A 27,622-nucleotide genomic window follows, 5' to 3' on the forward strand; every position below is an offset into this window, starting at 1 on the left:
CAGCAGTGGAGTAAAAGGTGTGAGATACATCATGTTTCTCCAGATTTCCACGTTGGATATTTGTCCTCCAGAGATGCACCACTATATGAATAAATGACTCTGACACTGCTGACTGGGACAATGATCTATATTTTATTAGCAGTGAATGTGCCAACACCACTTGGCCAGGTTACGGAATAAGTTTACAATTCATCAACAAACGGTGTGTTGGCCAGATTTCCGCTGGCAGCCATCGACTTCTTACCAGATACAAATTTCTTTGCGGCCTGCAAAACAGAACAATGTTTGTGTTAGGAAGCAGGAGGTTGCTCTAACTCCTGAGGCTGTCTGCCATCTCCAAAACCAGCTTCTTAAAAAGTCGCAGCAAAATATCAACTCTGCTTGATTTCTAGATGTCCGTCCCAACTGGTTTTACTGGCTAACGATCTGCATAAATGCAAATTGCTACTGGAAAGATTAATTCTTCCATCCTGGTCAGTGATTACTTGTACCTAAGCTCCCACATGCCTGGTTGCCCCATGTACAGCCAGTGCTGTTGTAAGAAAGTTTCATCTATCATCAGGGACCCCCACCATCCAGACCATACTCTCTTCTTGCTGCTGCCATCAGGGAGGAGGTACAGGAACCTCAGGCCCTACACCACAGGTTCAGGAAGAATTATTTTCCCTCAACCATCAGGCTCTTGAACCAGAGGGGATAACTTCATTCATCCCAACAATGAACTGTTCCCACAACCTATCACTTTCAAGGACTCTTCATGTTCTCAATACTTATTGCTTGCTTGCTTGTTTGTTTGTTTGTGTTTGTATTTGCACTATTTGATGTCCTTTGCCTCGTTGGTTGTTTGTCCATCTCTGTCGTGTGTGGTTTTTCATCGTTTCTATTGCGGTTCTTTGTATTTACTGTGAATGCCCGCAGGAAAAGAATCTCAGGGTTGTATGTGGTGTCATATACAGTGGTGCTAGAAAGTTTGTAAACCCTGTAGAATTTTCTCTATTTCTGCATAAATATGACCTAAAATGTGATCATATCTTCACGCAAGTCCTAAAACTAAACTTGTTCATTTATTTATTGAGAAAAATGATCCAATATTACACATATTTGTTGGAAAAAAATAACAACCTTTGCTTTCAGGAACTGCTGTGATCTCTTTGTTTAGTAATAACTTCAACCAAACGTTTCCAGTAACTGTTGATCAGTCCTGCACATCAGCTTGGAGGAATTTTAGACCATTCCCCCTTTCAAAACTGCTTCAAACCTGGGCTGTTGGTGGGCTTCCTTGCATGAACTGCTTGCTTCAGGTCTTTCCACAACATTTCTATAGGATTAAGATCAGGACTTTGACTCAGCCATTGCAAAACACGAATGTTCTTCTTTTTAACCCATTCTGCTGTTGATTTATTCTTGACTTTCGGATCATTGTCTTGTTGCATTATCCAACTTCTATTAAGCTTCAGGTGACAGACTGCTACCCTGACATTCTTCTGTAAAATGCCTTGATTCAATTTTGAATTCATTGTTAGCTCAATGATCGCAAGTTGTCCAGGCCCTGAGGCAGCAAAGCAGCTCCAAACTATGATGCTCCTTCCACCGTGATTCACAGGTGGTGCTGGTGTGCAGTGCCCTTTTTCCTCCAAACATCGCAGTGTGCATTTCTGCCAAAAAGTTCAACTTTTGTCTCATTTGTCCACAGAACATTGTCCCAGTAGCATTGTAGAACATCCATGTGGTCTTTTGCAAACTTGAGACATTCAGCAGTGGTTTCCTGTGTGATGTCCTTCCACGAACACCATTCTTGTTCAGTGTTTTTCTGAGAGTGGACACATGGACAGAGACAATAGCAAGTTCTGAAGATTTCTGCAGGTCTTTTGCTGTTACCCTTGGGTTCTTTTTCACCTTCAGCATTGCACATTGTGCTCTTGGTGTGACCTTTGCAGGACAGCCACTCCTTGGGAGAGTAGCAACAATACTGAATTTCCTCCATTTGTAGACAATTTCTCTTACTGTGGACCGATGAACACTCGGGTCTTTAGAAATGCTTTTGTAGCCTTTTTCAGCTTCATGTATCTCTACAATTCTTCTAAGGTCCTCTGAAAGCTGTTTTGATCGAGGCATGGTACACAAAAAGAGCAGAGCAGAGCAGGCTCTGTCAGTAACCTGACTTTGTGTATCTTTTTTTATAGGGCAGGGCACTTCTACAACCCACACCTCCAATCTCATCTGATTTGTAGAAGGCATTACCCCAGAGGTTCACATACTTTTCCCAACAAATATATGCAATATTGGATCATTTTTCTCAATAAATAAAGGAGCAAATAGAATGTTTTTGTGTTATTTATTTAATTGGGTTCTCTTTATCTAGTTTTAGTACTTGCGTGAAGATCTGATCACATCTTAGGTCATACTTATGCAGAAATTGAGAAAATTTGAGGGTTCACAAACTTTGTAGCACCACTGTACGTACTTTGCTAACAAATTCACTGAACTTTGAACTAATTTCCTGACCGCCCGTGCAGTGTAGGGAGGTTAATCACAACCTGCCTGAGATTCACATCACCATCATACACAACCCACAGCACCCCCCAACCTCAAGGTACAGGCTGAAGCCAAAACCCCCGATGATCACTCTGGGTGATTGTGACTCAGAGAGAAGAGGGTCACAGCTGCCGACAGTTGTACAATGCGGCTGCTCCAATATCACTGGGCCCAACCCAACATCATCAAAAGGACTTTTAGTCCCTTGAACTCTGGGACTGGAAGTAATCTCAAATGAGATGTGAGGGGCAAGTTTTTAATTAAACGAACAGTGGGTGCCTGGGATTCATTTCACACCACTGTCTGTGAGGAGTTTGTTCATTCTTTCCATGACCCTTTGGTTTCCTCCAAGTGCTTTGGTATGGGTTAGAAGATTAACTGGTCACATGGGTGAAATTAGGCGTCATGAGCTCAACGGCCCGGAAGGGATAGTTATCAAATTGTATCTCTAAACTAAATTAAAAGATCTATGAGGGACTCTTAAGAGATGTTTAGATAGGCACATGAATGTGAGGAAAATGACTGTGTAGGCCGAAGAGATTAGTTGGCTATTTAATCTCTAATTGGTACAGTATGACACAGTGGGCCGAAGGGCCTGTTCTTGTACTGTACTGTTTGATGTTCAATGTTAACCCCGTTGTTCCCGTTCTCAGCTGCTCTTTCTGCCTTTACATAACGAATAATACTCTGTACTTTAAGATTAGCGATATCAGCCACATGTACATTGAAACATGCAGTGAAAAGTACTGTTTGCATGAATGACCAACAGAGTCCAACGATGTGCTGGAGGCAGCTCACACGAGTCGCCATGCTTCCAGGTCCAACATAACGTGCCCTCAACTTTCTAACTCTAACTGCTACAAATGTGGAGTACGGGAGCAAACTGGAGCCCCCGGAAAAAACCCACACTGTCACAGGAAGTACACACAAACTCTACAGGCAGCGAGGGAATTGAACCCTGATCGCTGACAACGACACTATAAACCACTACGCTATGAGACCCATCATCCAAACATCCCACAGTTTTAGTGAAATATTTTGGCTCTGGCTTTGTCAGGACTTCAGTCCCCATGTTCAGTCCTTACACAGAGGGTCAGAACAAAGACAGAGGCCCCCTCAGTCCTCACATAGTGCAACCCCTAACACACATGCTACACACACGGGGCAAGGTACTGACCAGCAGTGTGTGGCACCATTTAGATGGAGTGAACAGCAGTGAAGGCAAGGGGTGACTCAGTGATCAGGACCTCTCCCACCCTGCTTGTTTTCTCTTCTCTCGTTCACAGAAGACTCAAAGGCCTGAAATCAGATCTGAACGATACCAACCACGACTCAGTTACTTACGTTCACCACGTCTGTAACGGCCACAGAGTCGACCCGCTGAACCAGTTCAGGGGTGGGCACGCACGTGCCGGTCAGCAGGGCCTGAGAGCCGATCTCATCCAGCAGCCCGTCCGACGTCTCAACGGCCATCAGGCACTTGGCTTTGAGCTGGCTTCTGCAAAGCAAACCAGCGTCCATCAGTTAAGAGGTCACAGTGAAGAATTTCAGTTCTGGTGCCAGAAAATCAGACTGCACCTTCCCCAGCAGGTGGGCTGGTAACCACAGAAAAGACCACGTCTCACAGGAGCAGAATTAGGCCAGTCTGCCCATCTAACACCCTTCTGCCTTGGGAAAACAGCCAGCATACTCCAGGACCTCTCCAACCCCGGTAGATCTTTCTTCTCAATCCCCTCCTTCCTTCACAGAAGATACAAAGGGCTGAAAGCACAAAACTCCAAGCTGAAGAACAGCTTGTATCCCCCTGAACAGACCTCAAGCAGACTGAAAGATGAACCCCTGATCTTCTAATCTACCTCATCGTGACCTTTGTACTTCTTTTATTTCCTCTGTAGCTGTAACACTATATCCCGCATTTTATTTTATTTTCACTGCCTCACTGTACGTATGTATGGAATGACCTGCCGGACAACACACAAATTTGTTCAATATTTCTCAGTACATGTTCCAATAATACACCAATACTAATAGACAGGCCGGCCTGTGGAAGAACTGCAAACTTCCTGCACTGAATAACACATGGGAATTACGTGACAGACATGACAGCCAATACTTTCTCTTATCCAAATTTAATAATGTATCTGAATCTAAATTTCCCAGCCAGTCAAGTTCAGGTTCAAGTTTAATTGTCATTCAACTATACACATGAATACAGCCAAATGAAATAAAACTCTCCTGGGGACAAGGTACAAAACACAGCACGATGCACATATAGTTATTACAGCAGAAAAACATAGTTACAGAAACAAAATATAGCCCAAATCACTGAGTGGCCTGGCCTGTAGATTGATGGTGCATGGGATATTGTCCAGGAGCCATGTTCCTGCAAGGACAAGCACGCAGCAGTTCCTCCTCATGCAGGAGTGCAGACGCAGACAAACACGATCCGGCTTGTCTTTTGCCGAGCGAACACCGGAGGGCAGCACCAACGGGAGGATGCAAACTCTGGGTCAAGATTTTAGGCCCAGCCAATTAACCATGCTACTCTACCCCCACAATTGTAAAGGAAAACAAAACTGCATAGCCACACGGAAAGAGCCTGTAAAGGAATGCTGGGCTGAATAGCCTACAAATTGGTGACCTGAACATCCTGTACAATGGATCTTTCTTCCTTTCCCACTTTATTAATTCTTACCTGTACCCAAATTACACGTACAAACACTGATTGCTCTCCAGAATAAACACATCTGCCGAGAGGTCTCCAAACTGAAACACCAACCGTTCCTCCCTTGTGTTGACTATTCCCAGCATCTCCTGTTTTTTCCCATTTCTGGCTCACACCATAGGATTTATCCTCAGTGTTGTCTAATGTAACTTAAGCAACCCATTCTGTGTGCTCACACCCAGCAGTCAAGAATGAGCAGTCTTGGCACCAAGTCTTAAAGCTACTGTAAAGGATAAGTTGTTGGACTTTACAAACACTTTTACTTTACCCTCTTTGAAAGGCTCTATATCGCTGAAGACCAGTATAAGACCATAATATTTGGCTTATGAGGCCAATTCATTGGGTATATTTGAAGTGGAGGTTGATATGTTCTTGATTAGTAAGGGCATCAAAGGTTAGGGGGAGAAGGCAGAGGAATGGGGTTGAGAGGGAAAATAAATCAAACATGATGGAATGGTGGAGCAAACAGGATAGGCTGAATGGCCTGATTCTGTTCCTTATGGCTGATTAATTATCCCTCGCAACCCCATTCTCCAGCCTCCTCCCCGTAACCTTTGACGCCCTGACTAATCAAGAACCTATCAACTTCTGCCTTAAATATATCCAATGACTTGGCCTCCACAGTCGTCTGTGATAATGAATTCCATAGATTCACCACTCTCTGGCTAAAGAAATTCCTCCTCATCTCTGCTCTAAAGGAACAGTTTCTAATTTGAGGCTGTGCCCTCTGGTCCTAGACTCTCCCACTATTGGAAACATCCTCTGCATGTCCGATCTATGTAAGCCTTATAATATTCAGTAGGTTTCAATGAGATCCCCCCTCATTCTTCTAAACTCTACCAAGTACAGGCTCAGAGCCATCAAATGCTCCTCAGACATTAACACTTTCATTCCCAGTATCATTCTCGTGAACCTTCTCATGACCCTCTCCAATGCCAGCACATCCTTGTAAATTATTTGGTTTGGCACAACATTGTGGGCCAAAGGGACCATTCCTGTGCTGTTCTATGTTCTAAAACTGGTCACAATACTCCGTGCAGTCTGATCTTTGCTTATAAAGCCTCTGCATTACATCCTTGTTTTTATATTCTAGTCTTCTCCAAATGAAGGCAGTTGCCTTCCTTACTGTTGAAATGAGTAGATGGTGAAGTTACTAGGCTTACTTGGCACACGCCAGGTCATCCTCGGTGATATTGCCTTGAGCTACGTTTTTGACTTCAGTCAAGGCAGCCTTGATCACCTGGAATTCAAAGTTCACACATTTTACAATAAAAAAGAGCAAAAACAATTTTTAGTGATAATTACAAAATGAAATTCAGCCTTGATTTATCCAATTTCTGGTTTGCATACTTGATTAGAAGATTGAAACTACCAAGTTCAAAGTAAATTTATTATTGAAGTATGTACATGTCACTACATGCTATCCTGAGATTCATTTTCATGTAGGCATTTACAGAAAAATAAAGAAATAAAGAATCTATGAAAAACTACACAAGCAGCCAATGTGCAAAAGAAGGCACACTATACAAATAAAAAAATAAATGAAAAATCAATCAATAAATAAATAAATACCAAGAATGTGAGATTAAGAGACCTTGAAAGTAAATCCATAGGTTGTGGGAACAGTCCAGAGTTGAGATGAATAGTTATCCTTTTTGGTTCAGGAGCTCGATGGTTGTAAGGTAATAACTGCTCTTGAACCTGGTGGTGTGAGCATCCTTCATCAAGCATCCACCACCCAATCCAGGCTCTCTTCTTGCTGCTGCCATCAGAAAGGAGGTACAGGAGCCTCAGGTCCTACACCATCAAGTTCAGGAACAGTTATTACCCCTCAACCATAAGGCTCTCGAACCTAGAAACAGAAAACCTACAGCACAATACAGACCCTTCGGCCCACAATGCTGTGCCGAACATGTTATATAGGCATCCGTTAGTCTCATGAGACCATGGATTTGCGCCTTGGAAGGTTTCCAGGGCGCAGGCCTGGGCAAGGTTGTATGGCAGACCGGCAGTTGTCCATGCTGCAAGTCTCCCCTCTCCACGCCACCGATGTTGTCCAAGGGAAGGGCACTAGGACCCATACAGCTTGGCACCGGTGTCGTCGCAGAGCAATGTGTGGTTAAATGCCTTCTTCAAAGACACAACACACTGCCTTCAGCCAAGGCTCGAACTAGCAACTTTCAGATCACTAGATGAACGCCTTAACCGTGTGACCACGCGTCGAATATGTACTTACTTTAGAAATTACCCTAGGGTTACCCATAGCCCTCTATTTTTTTAAGCTCCATGTACCTATCCAGGAGTCTCTTAAAAGACCCTATCATATCTGGAAGATAACCTCACTCAACTTCACTCGCCCCAACAGTGAACTGATCCAACAACCTATGGCCTCACTTTCAAAGATCCTTAATCTTATGTTCTCGATATTTATTGCTTACTTACAGTATTTATTATTATTTTGCTTGTTTTTTTCTTTCATTATATTTACTGTGGATGGTCACAAGAAAATGAATTTCAGGGTGACGTATATGTACTTCGATAATAAATTTACTTTTGACTTTTGTGCGCACAGAACGCTGTACAGTACTGTAATGTTCTATACTCCACCATGGAATATACGTACGTCACTTGCAGAAGCAGACTGTGAGATGGTGTAGATGCCAAACAGCCCAGAGTCAGAGTAGCCAGCATTGAATGCTGAAACCTGTTCATGGGAATATGTTGCAGGGCAAAGTCAGTCTTACTACATACAAATTTAAACAAAAACTCAAAGAGAGAAATCTCTTAGTACGGAAACCAAACTTACATCGAATGGCCCTGTATTTTTCTTTAGAATCGCCTGGTACAACTTGCTGGATGTGTTACTGCCCCATTTAACATAAGGGCCAGCAGCAAGAACCTGTTGTAAGACCCCGAATGAGAGGGCCTCAGGTGAACCAGCGGGTACACTCTCTGCCACCACAGCTGCATGAACTAGAGCATCTCTGTTCTCCTCACGGACTTCACCTGGAGACACACAAGTTCCAAATATCAACAAGGTATCAAGAGTGATCTTCACCAGTCCCATGTTCACCTTTTACAAATATAATGATTCATGTTTAAATAAATAGTTGCAATATGTCTATATATTATAGAAACATTAAACTCATTATTGTAAACATTAAGTTTTTCTCATTTAATCTGCCACACTACAAAATTGTTTAAAATTGAAGATTGTTTAATGTCATTTCCAGTATGCAAGTGTAAAAGAGAACAAAATAATTGTTACTCTGAACCTGATGCAGCACAAAAACACAATAAACATAAATAAACAAGATAGCTTATATACATAGATTGATCATATGTCCATAAAGTGACACTAGGCACAGGAGTGTCTGTACATAAGGTGACTGACAGGAAATGATAAAGTAGTGGTGGTTGGGGGTGTGTTGGGGTGGGTTAGTGGGTGGAGGTGTTGATCAGCCTTACTGCTTGTGGAAAGTAACTGTTTTTGAGTCTGTTGGTCCTGGTGTGAATGCTATGTAGCCTCCACCCTCATGGGAGTGGGACAGACAGTCGATGAGCAGGGTGGGTGGGGTCCATCATGATATTACTGACCCTTTTTCGGCATCTTTGACCAAAGGTGATTCAAGACAGAATCAGAATCAGATTCATTATCACTGACATGAAATTTGTTTTGTGGCAACATTACAGTGCAAAACATACAAACACTACAAATTCCAAATATATATAAATGATCATTTCAGAGTTCTTCTCTGAAGAACATACATTAATATTGTCAGGATAAGTAGATGGAAATTCAACTCTTAGCCTAATTTTATTACCGTCTTACTTGACCCATTTAGAGTGGAGTTGATTCAGGCTCTGCTAGATTGATTACAATGAAGTTAGTTGTGATGTAATTAAAACCTGAGGAACTCATTAGCAGAAGCACCTATACAGCAGCAAAATATCTCAAGTTGGTTCAAGGGAATTTTAGCAAAAACTGACATGGGGCCACAGGAAGATATAGGGAGAGAGGGAGACACAGACAGACAGATATGGGCAGACAGGGGGAGAGAGAGAGAGACAGAAAGAGAGACTGACACACAGACAAAAATAGTTTTAAGGAGGGTATTCCAGAAATGCAAACCTGGCAGTTAACATCACTTTCATGAGGAGAGGGACAGTTACTCCTAAAGGAACTCTGTGGTTAAAGCAGAACAATGTGGAACAGACGAATGCTCATATTACAAGAGAGACATGGGTCACAAAGAGACAGTGTTCACATCAGGCTGAGATCAGCCTATGTTGGGGCTTTGAGCTTTGAGCCATGTTCCTGTGTTTGATTCTGGTGTTCTTGGACCTGGTGCTCCCTGTGCTTTTTCCTGGAGGAGGAAAGCCAACCAGATGTTGACAAAAGACACAGTTAAGGTCCCAAATCTGGCCGTGTGCTTTCACCAGCTTCTCGTCCTGCCGTGGTAAATACAAAGTTACCCGTGTACACCGATCACACAGCTCACCTCCACGAAGCTTGGCGGCAGTGCCTGGTGCGCCGATACCGCTCCTCATGTTGAAGTAGTGCTCACCCACCTGCTTCAAGACCTCGTGGCTCACACCTGTGGGTGCAGGGAAGCAACAGCATTAATGTACCAGACACAAATCCTACCCTGGAATGCAACTTCAACTTCCTTCCTCACCACCATCCAGGCCCTCGCAGCTAAGACCATACCACATAATTCAGCCAGAGGCTCATTCCACCGAGATGCAGCACAGAGCGTCATAGGAAGTCATTCCTGCCTGTGGCCATCAAACTTTACAACTCCTCCCTTGGAGGGTCAGACACCCTGAGCCAATAGGCTGGTCCTGGACTTATTTCCTGCCATAATTTACATATTACTATTTAATTATTTATGGTTTTATTACTATTTAATTATTTATGGTGCAACTGTAACGAAAACCAATTTCCCTCAGGATCAATAAAGTATGACTATGACTATAAGAGCAGAATTAGGCCGTTTTGGCCCATCTAATATTCTCCATCATTCCATCATGGCTGATTTATTATCCCTCTCAACCCCACTCTCCTGCCTCCTCCCCATAACCTTTAACACCCCAATTAATCAAGAACCTTAAATATACCCAATGACCTGTCGCCATAGCTGTCTGTGGCAATAAATCCCACAGATTTTACCACTCTCTGGCTAAAGAAATTGGGGGTCTCACTAGGGAATAGGTGACAGAGGCCAGAGAATTAGGAAAAGGTATTGCTGATATCTGGAACATGATTACATCAGGGAGCAGGAATTATTGGAGCACATGAGGATAGACAAATCCCCAGAACCAGACAGGATCCATCCCAGTTCAGTAAAGGAAGCAAGGAAGAGATTGCTGGGTCTTTGACAGACCCTTTTACATTTTTAACCACAGGTAAAGTACCAAAAAACTGAACAATTGCTAATGCTCTCCCTTCCTTCAGAAAAGTCAGTGCTTCACATGGGAATCTATTGGCATCATTTATCATCCCGGTACACCCTCTCCTACATCAGTGAGACCTGATGCAGATTGGGGGCAATTTCATCCTCCAACCCACTCAGTGGTCAGCCATTTCCCATTCCCACACTAACCCCTCCGTCCATGGCCCCTTAAACTACTGAGTCAAGGCTAAACATAAAAATTATCTATCTTGGTCGGATCAACCTGATGGCATCAACCACTCCCTTCTCTTCCTCCGTCGGACCCCGTCGCCCACACGTTCCTCCCAATGGTTCCCCTCCCTACCTCATTTCCACTGTCCTCTCAGTCCTCAGTCACTTCCACCTAACACCTCGCAGTTTCTACTCCCTCCACTTTTAACTAGATCTACCTGCCACCACTTGCTCTCCCACCCTTTAATACCGGCTGTCTCCCCTCCCTTTCCCCAGTCCTGATGAAAGATCTCAACCTAAAACACCAACATGTTCTTCTCTCTAGCTGCTGCCTGACCTGCTGAGTCTTTCCAGTGCTCTGTGTACATAACTTCAACATTGAACTCTTTAGAACAAGAATACTATGTGACATTTCTTCGTCACTGTAATGGTATCCTACACAAAACATATATACACTGAGTCCACACACAACATGCTGAAGGACCCTGGCAGGTCAGGCTGCCTGTATGGAGAGAGACATGGTTCATTTTTATAAATTGCACATTGCACGCGACAACCAAAAACGTTTAAATCTGTTTGAGTGGCACCATGGTGGCACGGCAGTTAGCATGATGCTGTTACCGCTTCAGCCGTTTCAGAGTTCAGAGTTCAATTCTGGTGTAGTCTGTAAAAGGTTTGTACGTCCTTCCCGTGAGTGTGTGGGTTTCCTCCAGGTGTTTCAATTTCTTCCCACAGTGTAAAGATGTACTAGTTCACAGAGCCATAAAAAAGAATAACACAGAAACAAGGCCCTTTGGCCCATCTAGTCCGTACTGAGCCATTAATCTGCCTGGTCCCATTGACCTGCACCCAGACATTGGCTCTCCATAAATGTTGAAATCGAGCTCACATGCACCACTTGCCCTGGCAGCTCGTTCCACACTCTCACCACCCTCTGAGTAAAGACATTTCCCCTCATGTTCCCCTTAAACTTTTCACTCTTAACCCATGACCTCTAGTTGTAGCCGCACCCAACTTAGCTAGTAGGTTAATTAGGCATTGTAAGTTGTGTTAAATCGGGCAGAGTGGCTCATTGGGCAAGAGGGCATGTTCCGTGCTGTATCTGTAAATAAATAAATAGAATGTGACACTTACCCAGCCCAACAAGAGCCATCCTTCCTGTTGTGAAATTACTTTGTACAAATTGGTGCAGCTATGGACAGAAACAGCACACAAGCACATTAGGGACAATCCTCCAAATCTATCCCTTGAAGTATTCTCGTGGAGAGCCTTTCATTCTTACCTGTTCTGTCGTGTGCTGACCCATCATGAAAGACGGACAGTAGAGGGGATTACTCAGGGCATTACGATAAGCAGCAGCATGCAGGTTCTCCAGAACACCTACAATCACAACAAAAATATCATTTGCTTTCCACAATCCAACCATCGGCTGGGCGACAGGTGACCCCAGCCACTATCAATACCCCTGGGCAAGGTGTGGCACCTGCTTCGCCCCCTGATCAGGATCTTGTGAAGTCATGGGAGTAGCTGGTAGATGGTCGTATGAGCAGCTGGTGCATAATACAAGTCCTGGTTATACGACCACTGATGCCAGGCAGAGATTCTGAAGAGTATTCATAATGGCTGGGGTCACCCATCTTGTAAAGACACTGGCAAACCACTCCTGTAGAAAAATTTGCCAAGAATAATCACAGTCATGGTAAGACTATGATCGCCCACGTCATACAACACAGCACATAATGAATGAATCCTGGGGAAAAGACTGTTACCATTCACCTTATCCAGGCCTCTCCTAGAAACATAGAAAACCTACAGCAGAATACAGGCCCTTCAGCCCACAAAGCTGTGCCAAACATGTCCTTACCTTAGAACTACCTAGGCTTACCCATAGCCCTCTATTTTTCTAAGCTCGATGTACCCATCCAGGAGTCTCTTAGAAGACCCTATCGTATCCGCCTCCACCACCGTTGCCAGCAGCCCATTCCACACACTCACCACTCTCTGCGTAAAAAACTTAACCCTGACATCTCCTTCGTACCTACTTCCAAGCACCTTAAAACTATGCCCTCTGGTGCTAGCCATTTCAGCCCTGGGAAAAAGCCTCTGACTATCCACATGATCAATGCCTCTCATTATCTTATACACCTCTAATTCTCTGTTGCTCCAAGGAGAAAAAGCCGAGTTCACTCAACCTATTCTCATAAGGCATGCTCCCCAATCCAGACAACATCCTTGTAAATCTCCTCTGCACCCTTTCCATGGTTTCCACATCCTTCCTGGAATGAGACGACCAGAATTGAGCACAGTACTCCAAGTGGGGTCTGACCAGGGTCCTATATAGCTGTAACATTACCTCTCGGCTCTTAACCTCAATCCCACAATTGATGAAGGACAATGCACCGTATGTCTTCTGAACCACAGAATCAACCTGCACAGCAGCTTTGAGTGGCCTATGGACTCGGACCCCAAGATCCCTCTGATCCTCCACACTGCCAAGAGTCTTACCATTAATACTATATTCTGTCATCATATTTAACCTACCAAAATGAACCACCTCACACCTCACCTCATCTAGGTTGAACTCCATCTGCCACTTCTCAGCCCAGTTTTGCATCCTATCAATGTCCCATTGTAACCTCTGACAGCCCTCCACACTATCCACAACACCTCCAACCTCTGTGTCATCAGCAAATTTACTAACCCATCCCTCCACTTCCTCATCCAGGTCATTTTTAAAAATCACAAAAAGCAGGGGGTCCCAGAACAGATCCCTGAGGCACACCACTAGTCACCGACCTCCATGCAGAATATGACCCGTCTACAACCACTCTTTGCCTTCTGTGGGCAAGCCAGTTCTGGATCCACAAAGCAATGTCTATAAGGTTGCCCCTCATTCTCCTGTGTTCCAAGGGATAAAGACAGAGCATGGCCAACCTCTCCCGATAACTTAGTCCCTCTAGTCCTGGCAATATCTTCATAATATTTTTCTGTACTCTTTCCAGTTTAACCACATTCTTCCCAAAGCAGGGGGACCAAACCCATACACAGTTCTCCATGCAGCTTCACCAATGACTTATAAATTTCAGAGTACTCCCCAATGATGCTGAACCGTGGTGCTCTAAGACCAGCACTTCAGCCTTTTGAAGATCACATTACAAAATGGTTCTGTTATCTGTCCAATGTGGGCCTATCAAACCTCACCTGTCTGAGGGTTCTGATAGGCAATGGCCTTGTCGAGTCCCAGCTTTGAACGGAGTTCCTTCAGTTCCCATGGCCTGAATTCCTGGGCGGTGGTAACGTTGATCAGATACTCCATCACTGTGTCACTGAGGGCAAAGAAAATCAAAGGTTAGAAAACCTGGACAATTGCATGTGAAGATTTAACATGGTGAAGCATCTCAGGTTTGTCAGAACAAGAGAAAAGATAAAATTATTAAACTAGAAACACATGCAGGAGTTAAAAGATGATTCATACAAATGGTGTCCACAAGTGAGTGGAAAATCTACAGCGTATAATCCACCCTGTTAAAGTATTGGTAGTCCAGCAACAAAGGTTAAAACTAGACCGAAGTTAGACACCAGCCCAACTAATAGTTCCAAATCTGAGATCTACAGATTTTTGCCTGATGGAATATAAAAGAATATAGAGACAAAAGTAAGCGATGGGGTTAAGGCACAGTAAGGCCTCAACACAGTGGATATGGAGAGGATGTATCCTATAGTGGGGGAGTCTAGGACCAGAGGGTACAGCCTCATGTTAGAAGGACAACCCTTTAGAACAGAGATGTGGAGGAATTTCTTCAGCCAGAGCATGGTGAATCTGTGGAATTCATCGCCACAGATGGCTGTGGAGGCCAAGTCATTGGGTGTACTTAAAATGGAGGTTGATACATCCTTAATTAGTCAGGGTGTCAAAGGTTACAGGAAGAAGGCAGGAGAATGGGGTTGAGGGAAAATAGATCAGCCATGATGGAATGGCAGAGCAGACTTGATGGGCTGAATGGCCTAATTTTGCTCCAATATCTTATGGTCTTATTAACCATAAGGAATTGTGGAATAGAGTCAAGTGGTTCCCTCTTACCATTATATTTGCAACTATCAACAGTTTGCACACTTTCCCAACCTTCAGGAGGATTGCAGTGGTCCGGTACTCACACATAGTCACGCACGCACTCCACCGTGTAGGTCATGTGTTCCCTGGTCGACGTCACACTGAAAAGAGCGGGAAAAGTCTGTCACTTCCGGATGCAGTGAACTGTCGTCAGGTGTAGTGCAGTGCTGTTTCTACAAACACAAGCTTGGGTGTTCCTGGCTTCAATCAACCCCTCTCACAGGTGGCAGCGAACCACAGCGTTAGCATACCACTTTACAGCGCACATGGTCAACAGGGACTCCACCTCTGTCTGCAAGGAGTTTGTACGTTCTCCTTGTGACCACCTGGGTTTCCTCTCACAATCCAGACGCTTATGGGTTAGGGTAAAGCAAAATGTGTTGTTTACATTAACTAACATAACCTAAGGCGTGCCCCAGTTCTCCAGTGCGTTCGCAGACTCATGGCTTCGGCCATTCGGCCTTGACCTCTGACTCCTGCTTCAGTCTTTGCTATCAAGCCCAGGAGTAACCGATGTCAGGACTGCAAACTCCAAGCCTTGAACTCAGGATTCACCAACTCGCATAATTGGAAGGAGGGGATCACTGGCCCTCGTATGTCCTGCCCACACAGACCTCTGATCCCAATCCCCGCTGACCTGGGGAGACCATCAGCCTTTGTTCTCAGTGACACCCACAGACACCCTTTGTTACAAATCCACGTCGCTCAACTTCAAACACAGAGAGGAGGCCCAGACTCTGGCCTGAACTCCATCTCTAGAGACTTCTGTCTCTAAACCCTAACCTGACCCCTAAACTCCCTTCTCCATCCCCAAATTTGTCCCTATGAACCAAAAAAAAACACAACCAAGCCTGAGCCAACTTCTCAACAGAGGCCACAGCTTGGCGCCATCTTGAACCAGCAGCATCTATTAAGACCATACAGGAAGACAAGAGCTTTGGATTAGCAGTGCGTCTGAAAAACCGTACATCTGGTGATAGAGTACTGTGATCGACATACTGGGAATTTTCTGAAATATAACACAAAGCCACCACCTTCTGCATCAAGTCGACTCTCATCTTTTGAGGTCGAACTACATGCTGTGGCATTCTACTGCGCTAGAAACAGCCCCAACACTGACATACTGGCAAGTACAGAAAATATGCAACAATTAAGTAAATTTACCTCAGACTGCCCCCAACTCCTTCAATGCCACGGGTTATTCTGAACGACGATACTCCCTTGGTGGTCTGTTGATCAGAACAGGTTTTGCATAAGTGATTGCAGTTAACTTCAAGGGAAGCTCTGAACTTGTCAAGAAAGAGGTATTAACAACTGATTTGGGCCCCTTTTCTAAGAAAGGATGTGCTGGCATTGGCGAGTGTCCAGAGGACATTTACGAGAATGATTCTGGGAATGACAGTATTAATGTATGAGAAGTGTTTGATGGCTCTGGGCTTGTACTTGGAGTTTTGAAGAATGAGGGGGGAATCGCATATGGAGAGGATGTTTCCAATAGTGGGAGCCTGGCACCAAAGGTTCAGCCTCAGAATTCCAAGACATTGCTTTAGAACAGAGATGAAGAGGAATTTCTTTAGCCAGAGCGTGATGAATCCGTGGAATTCATTGCCACAGATGGCTGTGGAAGGTATATTTAAAGCAGAAATTGATAGCTTCTTGATCGATTAGGAGTTAAGGGTTACAAGAATGCAGTTGAGAAAAAAAATTCAATCATGGCAGAGTAGATTCAATGGGCTCCTATATCTTATGGTCTTTAATAAAATTTGAACTTTTACAAGCCTAGTTAATGTCCCATTAATTAAAATAAGAAAGATGAAAGACATTGTGAAAAAGCTTTATAGAAATTTCCGATGAACTGGCTTTTCTGTTGAACTTTACTCACCAAGTCGGCTGCCAGCCGGAGGGCATGAGTGATGCCCAAGTTCCCGGGTCTCTCATATCTACTGCCCGCCTTTATAAATACTCCAATCTTCGAGGTTGGAGAGTAATTCTCCAGGGAGGCTATCACCAATCCATTTCGCAATTTGGACACCTAAAATAGAGGAACTGGATTAATATAAAGGCTTTATTCTCCATGTCACCAGAGACTCTACAGATGAACCGTGGAGAGCATTCTAACTGATTTCATCACCATCTGGTCTGGAGGGGGTCAAAGCTGCAGAGGATTGTAAAGTCAACCAGCTCCGCAATGGGCACTAGCCTCCCCAGCACTGAGGATATTGTCAAAAAGCAATGTCACAAGAAGGCAGCATCCATCATAAAGAACTCCCATCACCCAAGATACGCTCTCTTCTCATAAACCTGAAAACCCACTCTCAATGTTTCAGGAACAGCCTCTTCCCTTTGAATTGATAAAGAATCCATAAACACTACCTCAGTATCTTTTGCTCTCTATTGCACAATTTTTAAAATTTTATATACATTTTTATTGTCATTTCCATTATTCTTTATGTCTTGTGCTGTGGTGCTGCCACCAAACTTCATAACGTCAGTGATAATAAACCCATTTCAGATTCGAATGCTAAAGCCTGACTATGTTTCTTGAGAAACAACTCGTTTCCCTTTGTCCCAATTTGGTTACACCGTTTGTTTGGTGGTCAGGTAACAGCCGATGTGTGACAGAGGCCACCAGGAGATCACCTGACACCGAAATCAGAGAGTTCAAGTTCACTGACATCCGCCTGTACAACTGAACAAAACAACCACGGAGCACCCACAGAACATATACCACACACAGCACATCAAACAGAATTTTACCACAAACCAGTTAATAAAATATAATTCAAAATGCACATAGTGTGTAGCCCAGGTAAGCAGTAAACAGATCGCTGTCATAGTGACGAGACCTCAGTGGTCTCCCTGCCCGAGGGAAGAAGCTGTTACCCAGTCTGACGGTCCTAGACCTCTTTCTGGACAGCAGTGGGTCGGAGATTGTGAGATGGGTAGTAGGGATCCTCAACAATGCTTCCGGCCTTGTGCCTACAATGTTCCTGGTAAGTGTCACAAATGGGGGGTGGGGGTTAGATCCTGGTGATTCTCTCAGTGGTTTTTACTATCTTCTGTAGGGTCTTGCAGTCCGATGCCTCACAGTTTCTGTTCCACACAACAATGCAGCCGGACAAGACACTCTTGATGTGCTCCTGTAAAAAGTTGTTAGAATGGGAGTGGGGAGCCTTGCATGCCTCGATCTCGTGTCGTCTCTTCTGTGTTTCTAATGAGGTGTTGTGGGTCCAGGTTAGATTGATCTGTTACGTGCACACCAAGGAACTTTTGTGCTCTTCATTCTCTCCATGGCAAAGCCATTGAAATACAATGGTGAGTGGTCAACCTGTTCCTTCTTAAAATCCACAATTGACTCTTTTATCTTGTCCATGTTGAGACTCAGGTGGTTGTTCAGAGGAATCCTGGAAGCTGGGGAGAGGGGTGGTTGTGGTGAAGTAAATACCCAGCTCCAGGTGTCTGAGGCCCACACAGCACTGGCACAATCCTGTAAAGCTGGGGGGGGGGGGAGTGCCGCCTTACAGGTTACACTGAGTCCCTGTCTACCAAGACAAACAAAAGCAGAGAGGCTTCCAATGCCAACTAGCATTTAACTCCCAAGAAGGACCAATCACCAACGTTTGTGGGATCTTTTTTTATTTAGATATGCAGCAGTTAAAGGCCTTTCCAGCCCAATGAACTTGGGCCACCCAATGTCACCCATGTGACCAATTAACCTACTAACCCTACTTCCTGCGGTCCGGTTTCCTCTCGCATTTCAAAGACACACAGGTTAGGATTGTAAATTGGAGGCATTATAGACAATAGACAATAGGTGCAGGAGTAGACCATTTGGCCCTTCGAGCCAGCACCGCCATTCACTGTGATCATGGCTGATCATCCACAATCAGTATCCAGTTCCTGCCTTATCCCCATAACCTTTGATTCTGCTATCTTTAAGAGCTCTATCCATCTCTTTCTTGAAAGCATCCAGAGAGTTGGCCTCCACAGCCTTCCGGGGCATAGCATTCCATATATCCACCACTCTCTGGGTGAAAAAGTTTTTCCTCAACTCCATTCTAAATGGCCTACCCCTTATTCTTAAACTGTGGCCTCTGGTTCTGGACTCACCCATCAGCGGGAACATGCTTCCTGCCTCCAGCGTGTCCAATCCCTTAATGATCTCAAACAACAGGAATTCTGCAGATGCTGGAAATTCAAGCAACACAGATAAAAGTTGCTGGTGAACACAGCAGGCCAGGCAGCATCTCTAGGAAGAGGTGCAGTCAACGTTTCAGGCCGAGACCCTTCAGTCAGTCCTGACGAAGGGGCTCGGCCTGAAACGTCGACTGCACCTCTTCCTAGAGATGCTGCCTGGCCTGCTGCGTTCACCAGCAACTTTTATCTGTGGCCCTTAATGATCTTATATGTTTCAATAAGATCCCCTCCCAGCCTTCTAAATTCCACAGTATACAAGCCCAGTCGCTCCAATCTTTCGACATATGACAGTCCCATTCTACACTGGCGACACATGCAGGCTGCCCCCAGCACAGCCTCAGACTGTGTTGGTCAGTGACCTAAACAACGTATTTCACTGCATGTTTCGATGTGCATGTGATAAATAAAGCTAGTAACGTGATGTTCAGATCTTGTCCATTGTAATTGAAAAGGTGGGAATATTCACCCACACAAAGATTGTTGAATGATTCAAAGTACAGTTATTACCAAAGTAGGTTTGCAGTGTACAACGCCGAGATTCGCCTTCTCCACAGACAGCCACGAAACAAAGAAAGAGTACCATGGAGCCCTTCAAAGAAAAACATCAAAGCCCCAAAACGCAATTGTGACGAAAAACCAAGTTATCAGAAGATTGATGCTGATGAGAGAGATAAGAGACAAAGGGAGAAGTGTTCGAAATGTTAATGAGAGAGGAGAGAGATAGAAACATAGAAACATAGAAAATAGGTGCAGGAGTAGGCCATTCGGCCCTTCAAGCCTGCACTGCCATTTATTATGATCATGGCTGATCATCCAACTCAGAACCCTGTACCAGCCTTCCCTCCATACCCCCTGATCCCCGTAGCCACAAGGGCCATATCTAACTCCCTCTTAAGTATAGCCAATGAACTGGCCTCAACTGTTTCCTGTGGCAGAGAATTCCACAGATTCACCACTCTCTGTGTGAAGAAGTTTTTCCTCATCTCAGTCCTAAAAGGCTTCGCCTTTATCCTCAATCCGTGACCCCTCATTTTGGACTTCCCCAACATCCGGAACAATCTTCCTGCATCTAGCCTGTCCAATCCCTTTAGGATTTTATACGTTTCAATCAGATCCCCCCTCAATCTTCTAAATTCCAACGAGTACAAGCTTAGTTCATCCAGTCTTTCTTCATATGAAAGTCCTGCCATCCCAGGAATCAATCTGGTGAACCAGATTAACGAAAAGAGACACCAGTCCGAGTATTGACAGACCGGTTGCTTTGAACCTGAACTGTTTGAAGTTTGATGGACTGGCGATACCCCAGCAGGGGGATAAAAAGGGACAGGTTCGCTAAGGCACGACAGACACCATGAGATCACGAGATAACGAGACCCTGGAAGAGTGCCCCCACAAGTTGGTGGGAGTTTTGGAAGTTTGGTCACGGGACCGACCATAGACGCACAGGGTGAAAAGGTATGGTCGGTGGGAACATGGCATGTGTGTCCACCCTTGCCTGGGTGCCGGGTTCACCGCGGAAGAACGGTCGTATCTGGAATGGAGGGGTCACAGTCCGTGACCTCAGAAGACATTAAAAGGGCTCGCCCGAAAGCTAACTGCAAGGAACATCAAAGGTCTGTTTGAATTGAACTTTGCATTCGCTCTCTCTCTCTAACAGCACAACAACGATTACTGTGAACTGTACTCAGCTGGACTGAACTCTGCGTCACTTGAGACTGATCATTTTACCCCTAGACTGTGATAGAGCTTGATTGATTCCTATTACCCTAGTTCTGTGTACATGTTTGTTTTATCATTGCTAATCTGTTGCATTTATATCCTTACGATTAGAGTACTGTGTTACCTATTTCTTTAATAAAACTTTCTTAGTTCCAGTAATCCAGACTCCAACTAAGTGGTCCATTTCTGCTGGTTTGGCAACCCAGTTACTAGGTACGTAACACAATAAAAACAAGAATTTGTGCAAACGTTAACAGATTAACACTGTAGTCACAGTGCAAGTGGAGGTCACAGCAACCTCGAAGGTTGTGGCACACTACCCACGGACATTGGCCTCTGAAAGATCCAACATTCAACTTTATCACACGTACATCGAAATGCCTTGTTTCCGTCAACAACCAGCACACCCGGCGATGTGCTGGGGGCAGCCCACAAGTGCCACCCAATATTCTGGCACCAACATAGCATGCTCACACAGAACACAAGAAGCAACAAAACATGAACGGAGATGTCTGGAGACGCTGGAGATCCAGAGCAACGCACACAAAATGCTGGAGGAACTCACCAGGTCAGGCAGCGTCTATGGAAATGAATAAACTGTCAACGTTTTGGGCCAAGACCCTTCTTCAGGACTGAAGCAACAAAACAACAACAAAATCTGTTCTCCCCTTCCTCCCAGCTACCCACATTCACGGTCCTTTAACCCCCAGATGGTCCTCCAGTCTTGGAGAGGGCGTAGGCTCTACACCTCCCTCAGAATGTTGGTGGAACCACACTACTGGAATATACGTTGTGACAGATGTTGACTGACCTCAGGAACCTGGGGTGGGAGCTTCTCTGTGGCTGCTGCGTGCTCACCCTTGAGCGCGGATTTCACGGAGTAGAACCTCTTGGTCTGAAATTGAAAGTTCACTAGAATCAGTGTGGAAAGAAGCATTCTCAAACGGCAATCCATCAAACTGGAATGATCAACAACGCCTTATAAAAGAAACAAAAATTGCTGGAGAGAAATTAGAGGGTAAAATGGATGAGAATATTAGGAAAGAAAAGGAAACAGAAAGAGGAATAGGCCATTCAGCCCTTCAAGTCTGACCTGCCATCTACTTAGATCAAAGTTGAACATCAGAATCAGAAGCTGTTTTTTTATCACTGACGGGTCATGAATTTTGTTTTGTGGCAGCAGTACAATGCAATACATAAAAATATTTACTATATTACAATAAGAAATATATAAAAAATAAACTAGTAGTGCAAAAACAGAGCAAAGTAGTGAGGTGGTGTTCATGAACTGTTCGGAAATCTGATGGCAGAGTGGACGAAGCTGTATCTAAAACATCGAGTGTGTGTCTCCAGGCTCCTGTCCCTCCTCCCAGCTGGTAGCAATGAGAAGGGGGCATGTCCTGGGTGCCGGAGGGTGGGGTGGGTGTCCTTGATGATGGATGCCTCCTTCCAGACGCACTGCATTTTGAAGATGTACTTGATGCTGGGAAGACTACAGCTCGTGATGGGGCCGGCCAAGTTCCCAACCGTCTGCAGCCTTTTCCGATCCCATGAGGAATGCTTTGGAATTCCGCCCTCTTTGCCATAAACACTACCCACTATTTTCTGCTCTTTTCACACTACTTATATTTTATATATTCATACTATAATTTAGTAATTTAATGTATTGCACCGTACTGCAGCCACAAAACAAATTTCATGAGACATATCAGTGATAATAAACTCGATTTTGATTTCCTAGGAAAAAGTCTGAATGCTTTCAACCTATCTGTGCCCTTCGCGATTTTAAACACTTGATTACACAATCACCTTGATAAAATATCCATAACAACTCAAAGTACTCAGCAAGAATGAGATCAAAGAGCCCAAGGCAGCGGAGCCCCTTCGTTGGTAGGGGTCAACCATGAGACTTGTGTCCCTGCTGTCCACCTGATACACAAGCCAGGGCAGTACGATACAGAGAGCGAGCTGTTGCTCCGTGTAGCAGGCTCTTCCTCTCCACACAGCTGATGAATCCAAAGGAACGGCAGAGACCGATACAGTTTGGCACCAGCGGCATCGCAGGAGTTGCCAGTCAGCGTTGAACTCAACGCAGGACTGCCTTAGGGACTCCAGCTCCGGATTTTTCCCTCGGGGTTTACTCCCGAAGCCTTCCCCGTGAATGGGTGTAGCTGCAAGGCAGTGGAGGTTTGAGATCAGAGTTTTCCTTCTCCAAGGTGAGCTGCCTGTCACAGCTGAAGAATACCATCTGCCCAAAGCAGATGCCAGTAACCTGCCTTTGCCCCTTCAGTAGAAACTTCTCCACCAGGGAGCTGGACTTGGCTGTCAGAGGTTATTTGAGATGCGCGCCATTGAGAGCATTTAATAGAAGTGGAAGCCTGTCCCCATTACCACCACCGATTATAACAACCATAAGGAACCAGCCTGAAGGACCACTGAGGTAAATGACCAAAATCTTACTTAGCGTCACTGTCACTCGCTTCCCGACACCACTGTAAATGTACCCACTCGAGGACCACAGTGCCTCAAGAAGGGACACCACAGTAACGCATTAGTCAGTGCGACGCTACTACAGCCTGGCCCGTTCCAGAGTTTGGAGTTCAATTTCAACACTGTCTGTAAGAAGTCTGTACATTTCCCCCCATGACTGCATGAGGTTCCTCCGGGTGCTCCAGTTTCCGCCCACAGTCCAAAGCTGTACCAGTTAGTAGGTTAACTGGTCATTGAAAAGTGACCTGAGATCAGGCTGGGTGGTGTGGCTCGTTGGACCAATGGTGACCGGTTGTAGAGCCTCTTGTCTGCTTTAGTCTTTATAATGGTTGAATGTTGTTTCATTGTTGCTCGTCCTGCCAACACAACAAAGTTCCTAATCCATGGAAGTATATACAACAACTAAAGTTAACCCTTGATCCTAATGAAAGATTTCAACCCAAAATTTTGGCAATTCTTTACCGTGCCCCCCCCCCCCCACTTCCTCGGCCACACAGATGCTGTTCAACCTGCTGAGTATCTTGAACAGTTTGTTCATTGCCGGGCAATTACACACTGCCAGCCAGCAATCCCTTATCCCTTGGATAAATAGATTTTAAGCTGAATAGAACAACACAGTGCAGGAACAGGCCCTTCGGCCCACAGTGTCTGTGCTGAGCCGGATGCACAGCTGGGTCACAGAGTCATAGAGCAATACAGCAGGCAAACAGGCCACTCAGCAATGTGATAGCCACCAAAATATTTGCATTCACCCGCACTTGGTCCATATCGCTCCAAATTCTCCTATCCATGCAAGACATAACATACAGGAGCAGAATTCGGCCATTCAGCCCATCGGGTCTGTTCTGCATTCAATATTGGCTGATTTGTTATCCCTCTCCAATCATCTGCCCTCTCCCCTTAATCTTTAATGCCCTGACTTATCAAGAACCTATCAACTTTTGCCTTAAATATATGCAATAACTTGGCCTTTGCCACCACCTGTGTAAATGAATTCCACAGACTCACCACCCTCTGGCTAAAGAGATTTCTCCTCGTCCCTGTTCTAAATGGATGTCCCTCAATTCTGAGGCTGTGCCCTCTGGTCCTAGACTCCCCCACATCGAAAAACCCTCTCCACATCCACTCTATTTGAGCCTTTCAACATTCATAGGTTTCAATGAGATTCCCCCCACCACCCCCCCCGTTCTTCTAAACTCCACTGAGTACAGGCCCAGAGCCGTCAAACACTTCTCCAAACATCTTTTACATGTTGAGGATGCTCGAGGAACACAGTGGGTCAGGCAGCACCTGTGAAGGAAGAGACATTTCAGATCACAAGCAACACAGAAAGCGCTGGAGGAATTCAACAGGTCAGGCAGCACCTCCGGAGGGAAATTAATGGTCAAAGTTTCAGGTAAATAGCCGTCATCTGGCCAGGGAGAAAAGGGGTGGGAGGGAGGGGGAGAGAGGGGAGAAGAGAATTAGTGGGAGGGTGATGAGGGCCATGTGGATCTGAAGAAAAACAGGGTAATGGGTGGGGGTTATCAAAAGTACGGCATTCATGCTGTCAGGTTGGAGACTGCCCAAGCAGACCATAAAACACAGGAGTAGAATTAGGCCATTCGGCCTATCAAATATGTTCCTATTTCCTCAAAGAATTCCAACAGGTTTGTCCGGCAAGATTTTCCTTCAAGGAAATGCTAACTTTAGCCTATTTATCAACTGCCTCCAAGCACCCCAAAACCTCATCCTTAATGATAGGCTCCAACATCTTTCCCACCACTGAAGTCAGGCTAACCGGCCTATAATTTCCTGTTCTATGCCTCCCTCCCTTCTTAAAGAGTGGACTAACATTTGCAATTGTCCAGCCCTTTAGAACCATTCCAGAAATCTAGTGATTCTGGTAGGATCATTACTAATGCCTCCACAATCTCTTCAGCTACCTTGTTCAGAACCCTGGGGTGTAATCCATCTGGTCCAGGTGATTTATCTACCTTCTCAGACCTCTTGGCTTCCCAAGCACCTTCTCCTTAATCAAAGCAACCACTCACACCTCTGTCCCCTGACACTTCCATATTTCTACCATTGTCAGTGTCTTCCACAGTGACACTGTTTGTTTCCCTTTCCAGCGGTCCGATATCCATTATCACCTCTCTTTTACACTTAAAATACTGAAAATACTTCTGGTATCCTTCTTTTGAGTAATATGAGAGACTTTTTCTCTAATTTATGTTGAGCCTCAACCTGTTATTGGAAGAGCTGGTAGACAGGCATGTTGGTGTGGGAGTGGTCAGTGAAATTAAAGTGGGTGACCACAGCGATACGACAGCAGGAGTGAAGCCACTGGGCACCCAATTTGTGTCCGGCCTCACCATTAAGGGTTCAGGACACAGTTCTCCATATTGCTTCAAAACTTGAGATAGGGAAATTTTTCAGCCATATAATGGTGAATCTGTGAAATTCATTGTCATGGAGAACCAGGGAGACCATTTTTGCGGGTGTATTTAAGGCGGAGATCGACAGGTTCTCCATTGGTAAAAGAGGAAGGCGGGAGAATGACGTTTTAAAACAGGCAGACTCGATGGCCCGAATGGCCTAACTCTGCTCTTATATCCGTATGACCTGACAGTATCTGCAGTCTCTTGTGTCTCGGTGTCTGCAGGTGAGAGGGGAGGGCATAAGCGGTTCTGGAAGGATTAGAAATTGCTGTTGCACCTCCTCACGCAACGAGGACCTCGGGTATCCTTCCCCAAGAAGCCGGGTGCTGGGACACCCGTTAACGGCGTTAACCTTTGCAATCCCACAGACTCCGGGCGGTTCGGAGCCGCTACCTCTGCGGGACGGGTGCCGGTACTGCTGCCTGGCCGCCCAAGCACCAAACGGACGGATCTGGGCTCCGCCGGCCGCCCGGTGACCTTCACCCAGCGGCCCGAGGCCATCCCGTAAACCGGGCCTCCGGCAGCCAGGTTTCCGCTGTGTTTAACAGCAGAATGAAGAATTCCGAGCCGCGGATGGAGCCCTGATAGCGGGATGCTGAGACTCCGAGCCCGGGAGACCGAGGCCGGCGGACACCGACCTAGGCCGCGGCGCCCAGGGTCACCGCTTCATTCTTCGCTCGCCGCACCACCCAGATCCCGGGCCACACGGCTGTTCAAATAGCGACTCACCCACGGGAGGGGAGACTGACAAAGGATCACTTACGGCGAGGTTTGTGAGCGCAGAATTCACCCTCCTCACCGACCTCATCGTCCCTGCGTCGCCCGCTGGTGCTCGGGACACACAGTATGGCGGCCGTGATCCTCCAAGACACACACAGTATGGCGGCCGTGATCCTCCAAGACACACACAGTATGGCGGCCGTGATCCTCCAAGACACACACAGTATGGCGGTCGAGCTCGCCAAGACACACACAATATGTTCAAAGGATGAAATAAATCTATTACCTAAGTACTTATATGTCACCATATACAACCCTATAATTCATTTTATTGCTTGCATACTCAATAAATCCAAAACACCATAACAGAATCAGTGAAAAACCGGATCAACAGGGCGGACAGTCAGTATGCAAAAGACAACAAATTGCTAATACAAAAAAGAAAGAAAATAAGTAATAGCAATAATAAATAAATAATCAAAACATATAGAGAATACGAGATGAAGAGCCTTTTAAAGTGAATCTATAGGTTGTTGGAACAGTTCAGTAATGGAGCCAGTGAAGTTATCCCCACTGGTTCAGGAGACTAATGGTTGAGGGTTAATAACTGCTCCTGAACTTGGTATGGCCACACACACAAAGTATCCTTCACAAATTTTATGGAACCAGTTGTTAGAGAGTAAATCATTTGTAAGTAGCATTTATATAGAGCAGAATGGGAATGCTGATCAGGTTAGGGCAGATCCAGGCTGAAAATATCTTGTCAGAAGTTGCCTGAGTTATTATCCAAAGACTAGAGGAATGGGGACATACTAATATTTAAGAGATTTGCTGAGGTAGACGCAGTGTACAACAAAATTTTGGGCTTGCAGTCTCATAGGATGAGTGTGGGAGCCATTTAAGACTCAAATTATGTAAATATTGGTAAATACTACTCCACAGGGCTGCAGAGTCACAGAATTCATACAAAACAGATCAATACATTTCTGAGAATTAATTTGGAGATAAGGCAGCAAAATAAAGTTTAAGGTAGATCAGCCATTATTTTGTTGAATGATGATCTACTCTTACATCCATA

The 27,622-nt window shown here is 45.1% G+C and overlaps 1 protein-coding gene across 2 annotated transcripts; it reads right to left on the reverse strand.

The window, feature by feature from the left end:
* Positions 1-93: 93 nt before the first annotated feature.
* On the reverse strand, positions 94-26,704 carry LOC134352158 (cytochrome b-c1 complex subunit 2, mitochondrial). Of its 2 annotated transcripts, XM_063059414.1 has the most exons (14): positions 26,588-26,704; positions 21,726-21,809; positions 16,881-17,030; positions 16,163-16,227; positions 15,043-15,099; positions 14,089-14,213; positions 12,170-12,267; positions 12,022-12,079; positions 9,763-9,858; positions 8,067-8,266; positions 7,884-7,964; positions 6,424-6,500; positions 3,880-4,033; positions 94-266 (listed from the first exon to the last, which is right to left on the reverse strand). In XM_063059414.1, exons 1-14 carry the CDS (start codon positions 26,630-26,632, stop codon positions 183-185), a joined length of 1,374 nt encoding a protein of 457 aa, XP_062915484.1. In that variant the 5' UTR covers positions 26,633-26,704; the 3' UTR covers positions 94-182. The 2 variants fall into 2 exon arrangements, with proteins under 2 accessions (XP_062915484.1, XP_062915485.1); XM_063059415.1 differs by lacking the exon at positions 21,726-21,809 and having other exon boundaries at positions 26,588-26,695.
* Positions 26,705-27,622: the final 918 nt, after the last annotated feature.

Source organism: Mobula hypostoma, chromosome 9, assembly GCF_963921235.1.
Source record: "Mobula hypostoma chromosome 9, sMobHyp1.1, whole genome shotgun sequence".
NCBI lineage: Eukaryota > Metazoa > Chordata > Chondrichthyes > Myliobatiformes > Myliobatidae > Mobula > Mobula hypostoma.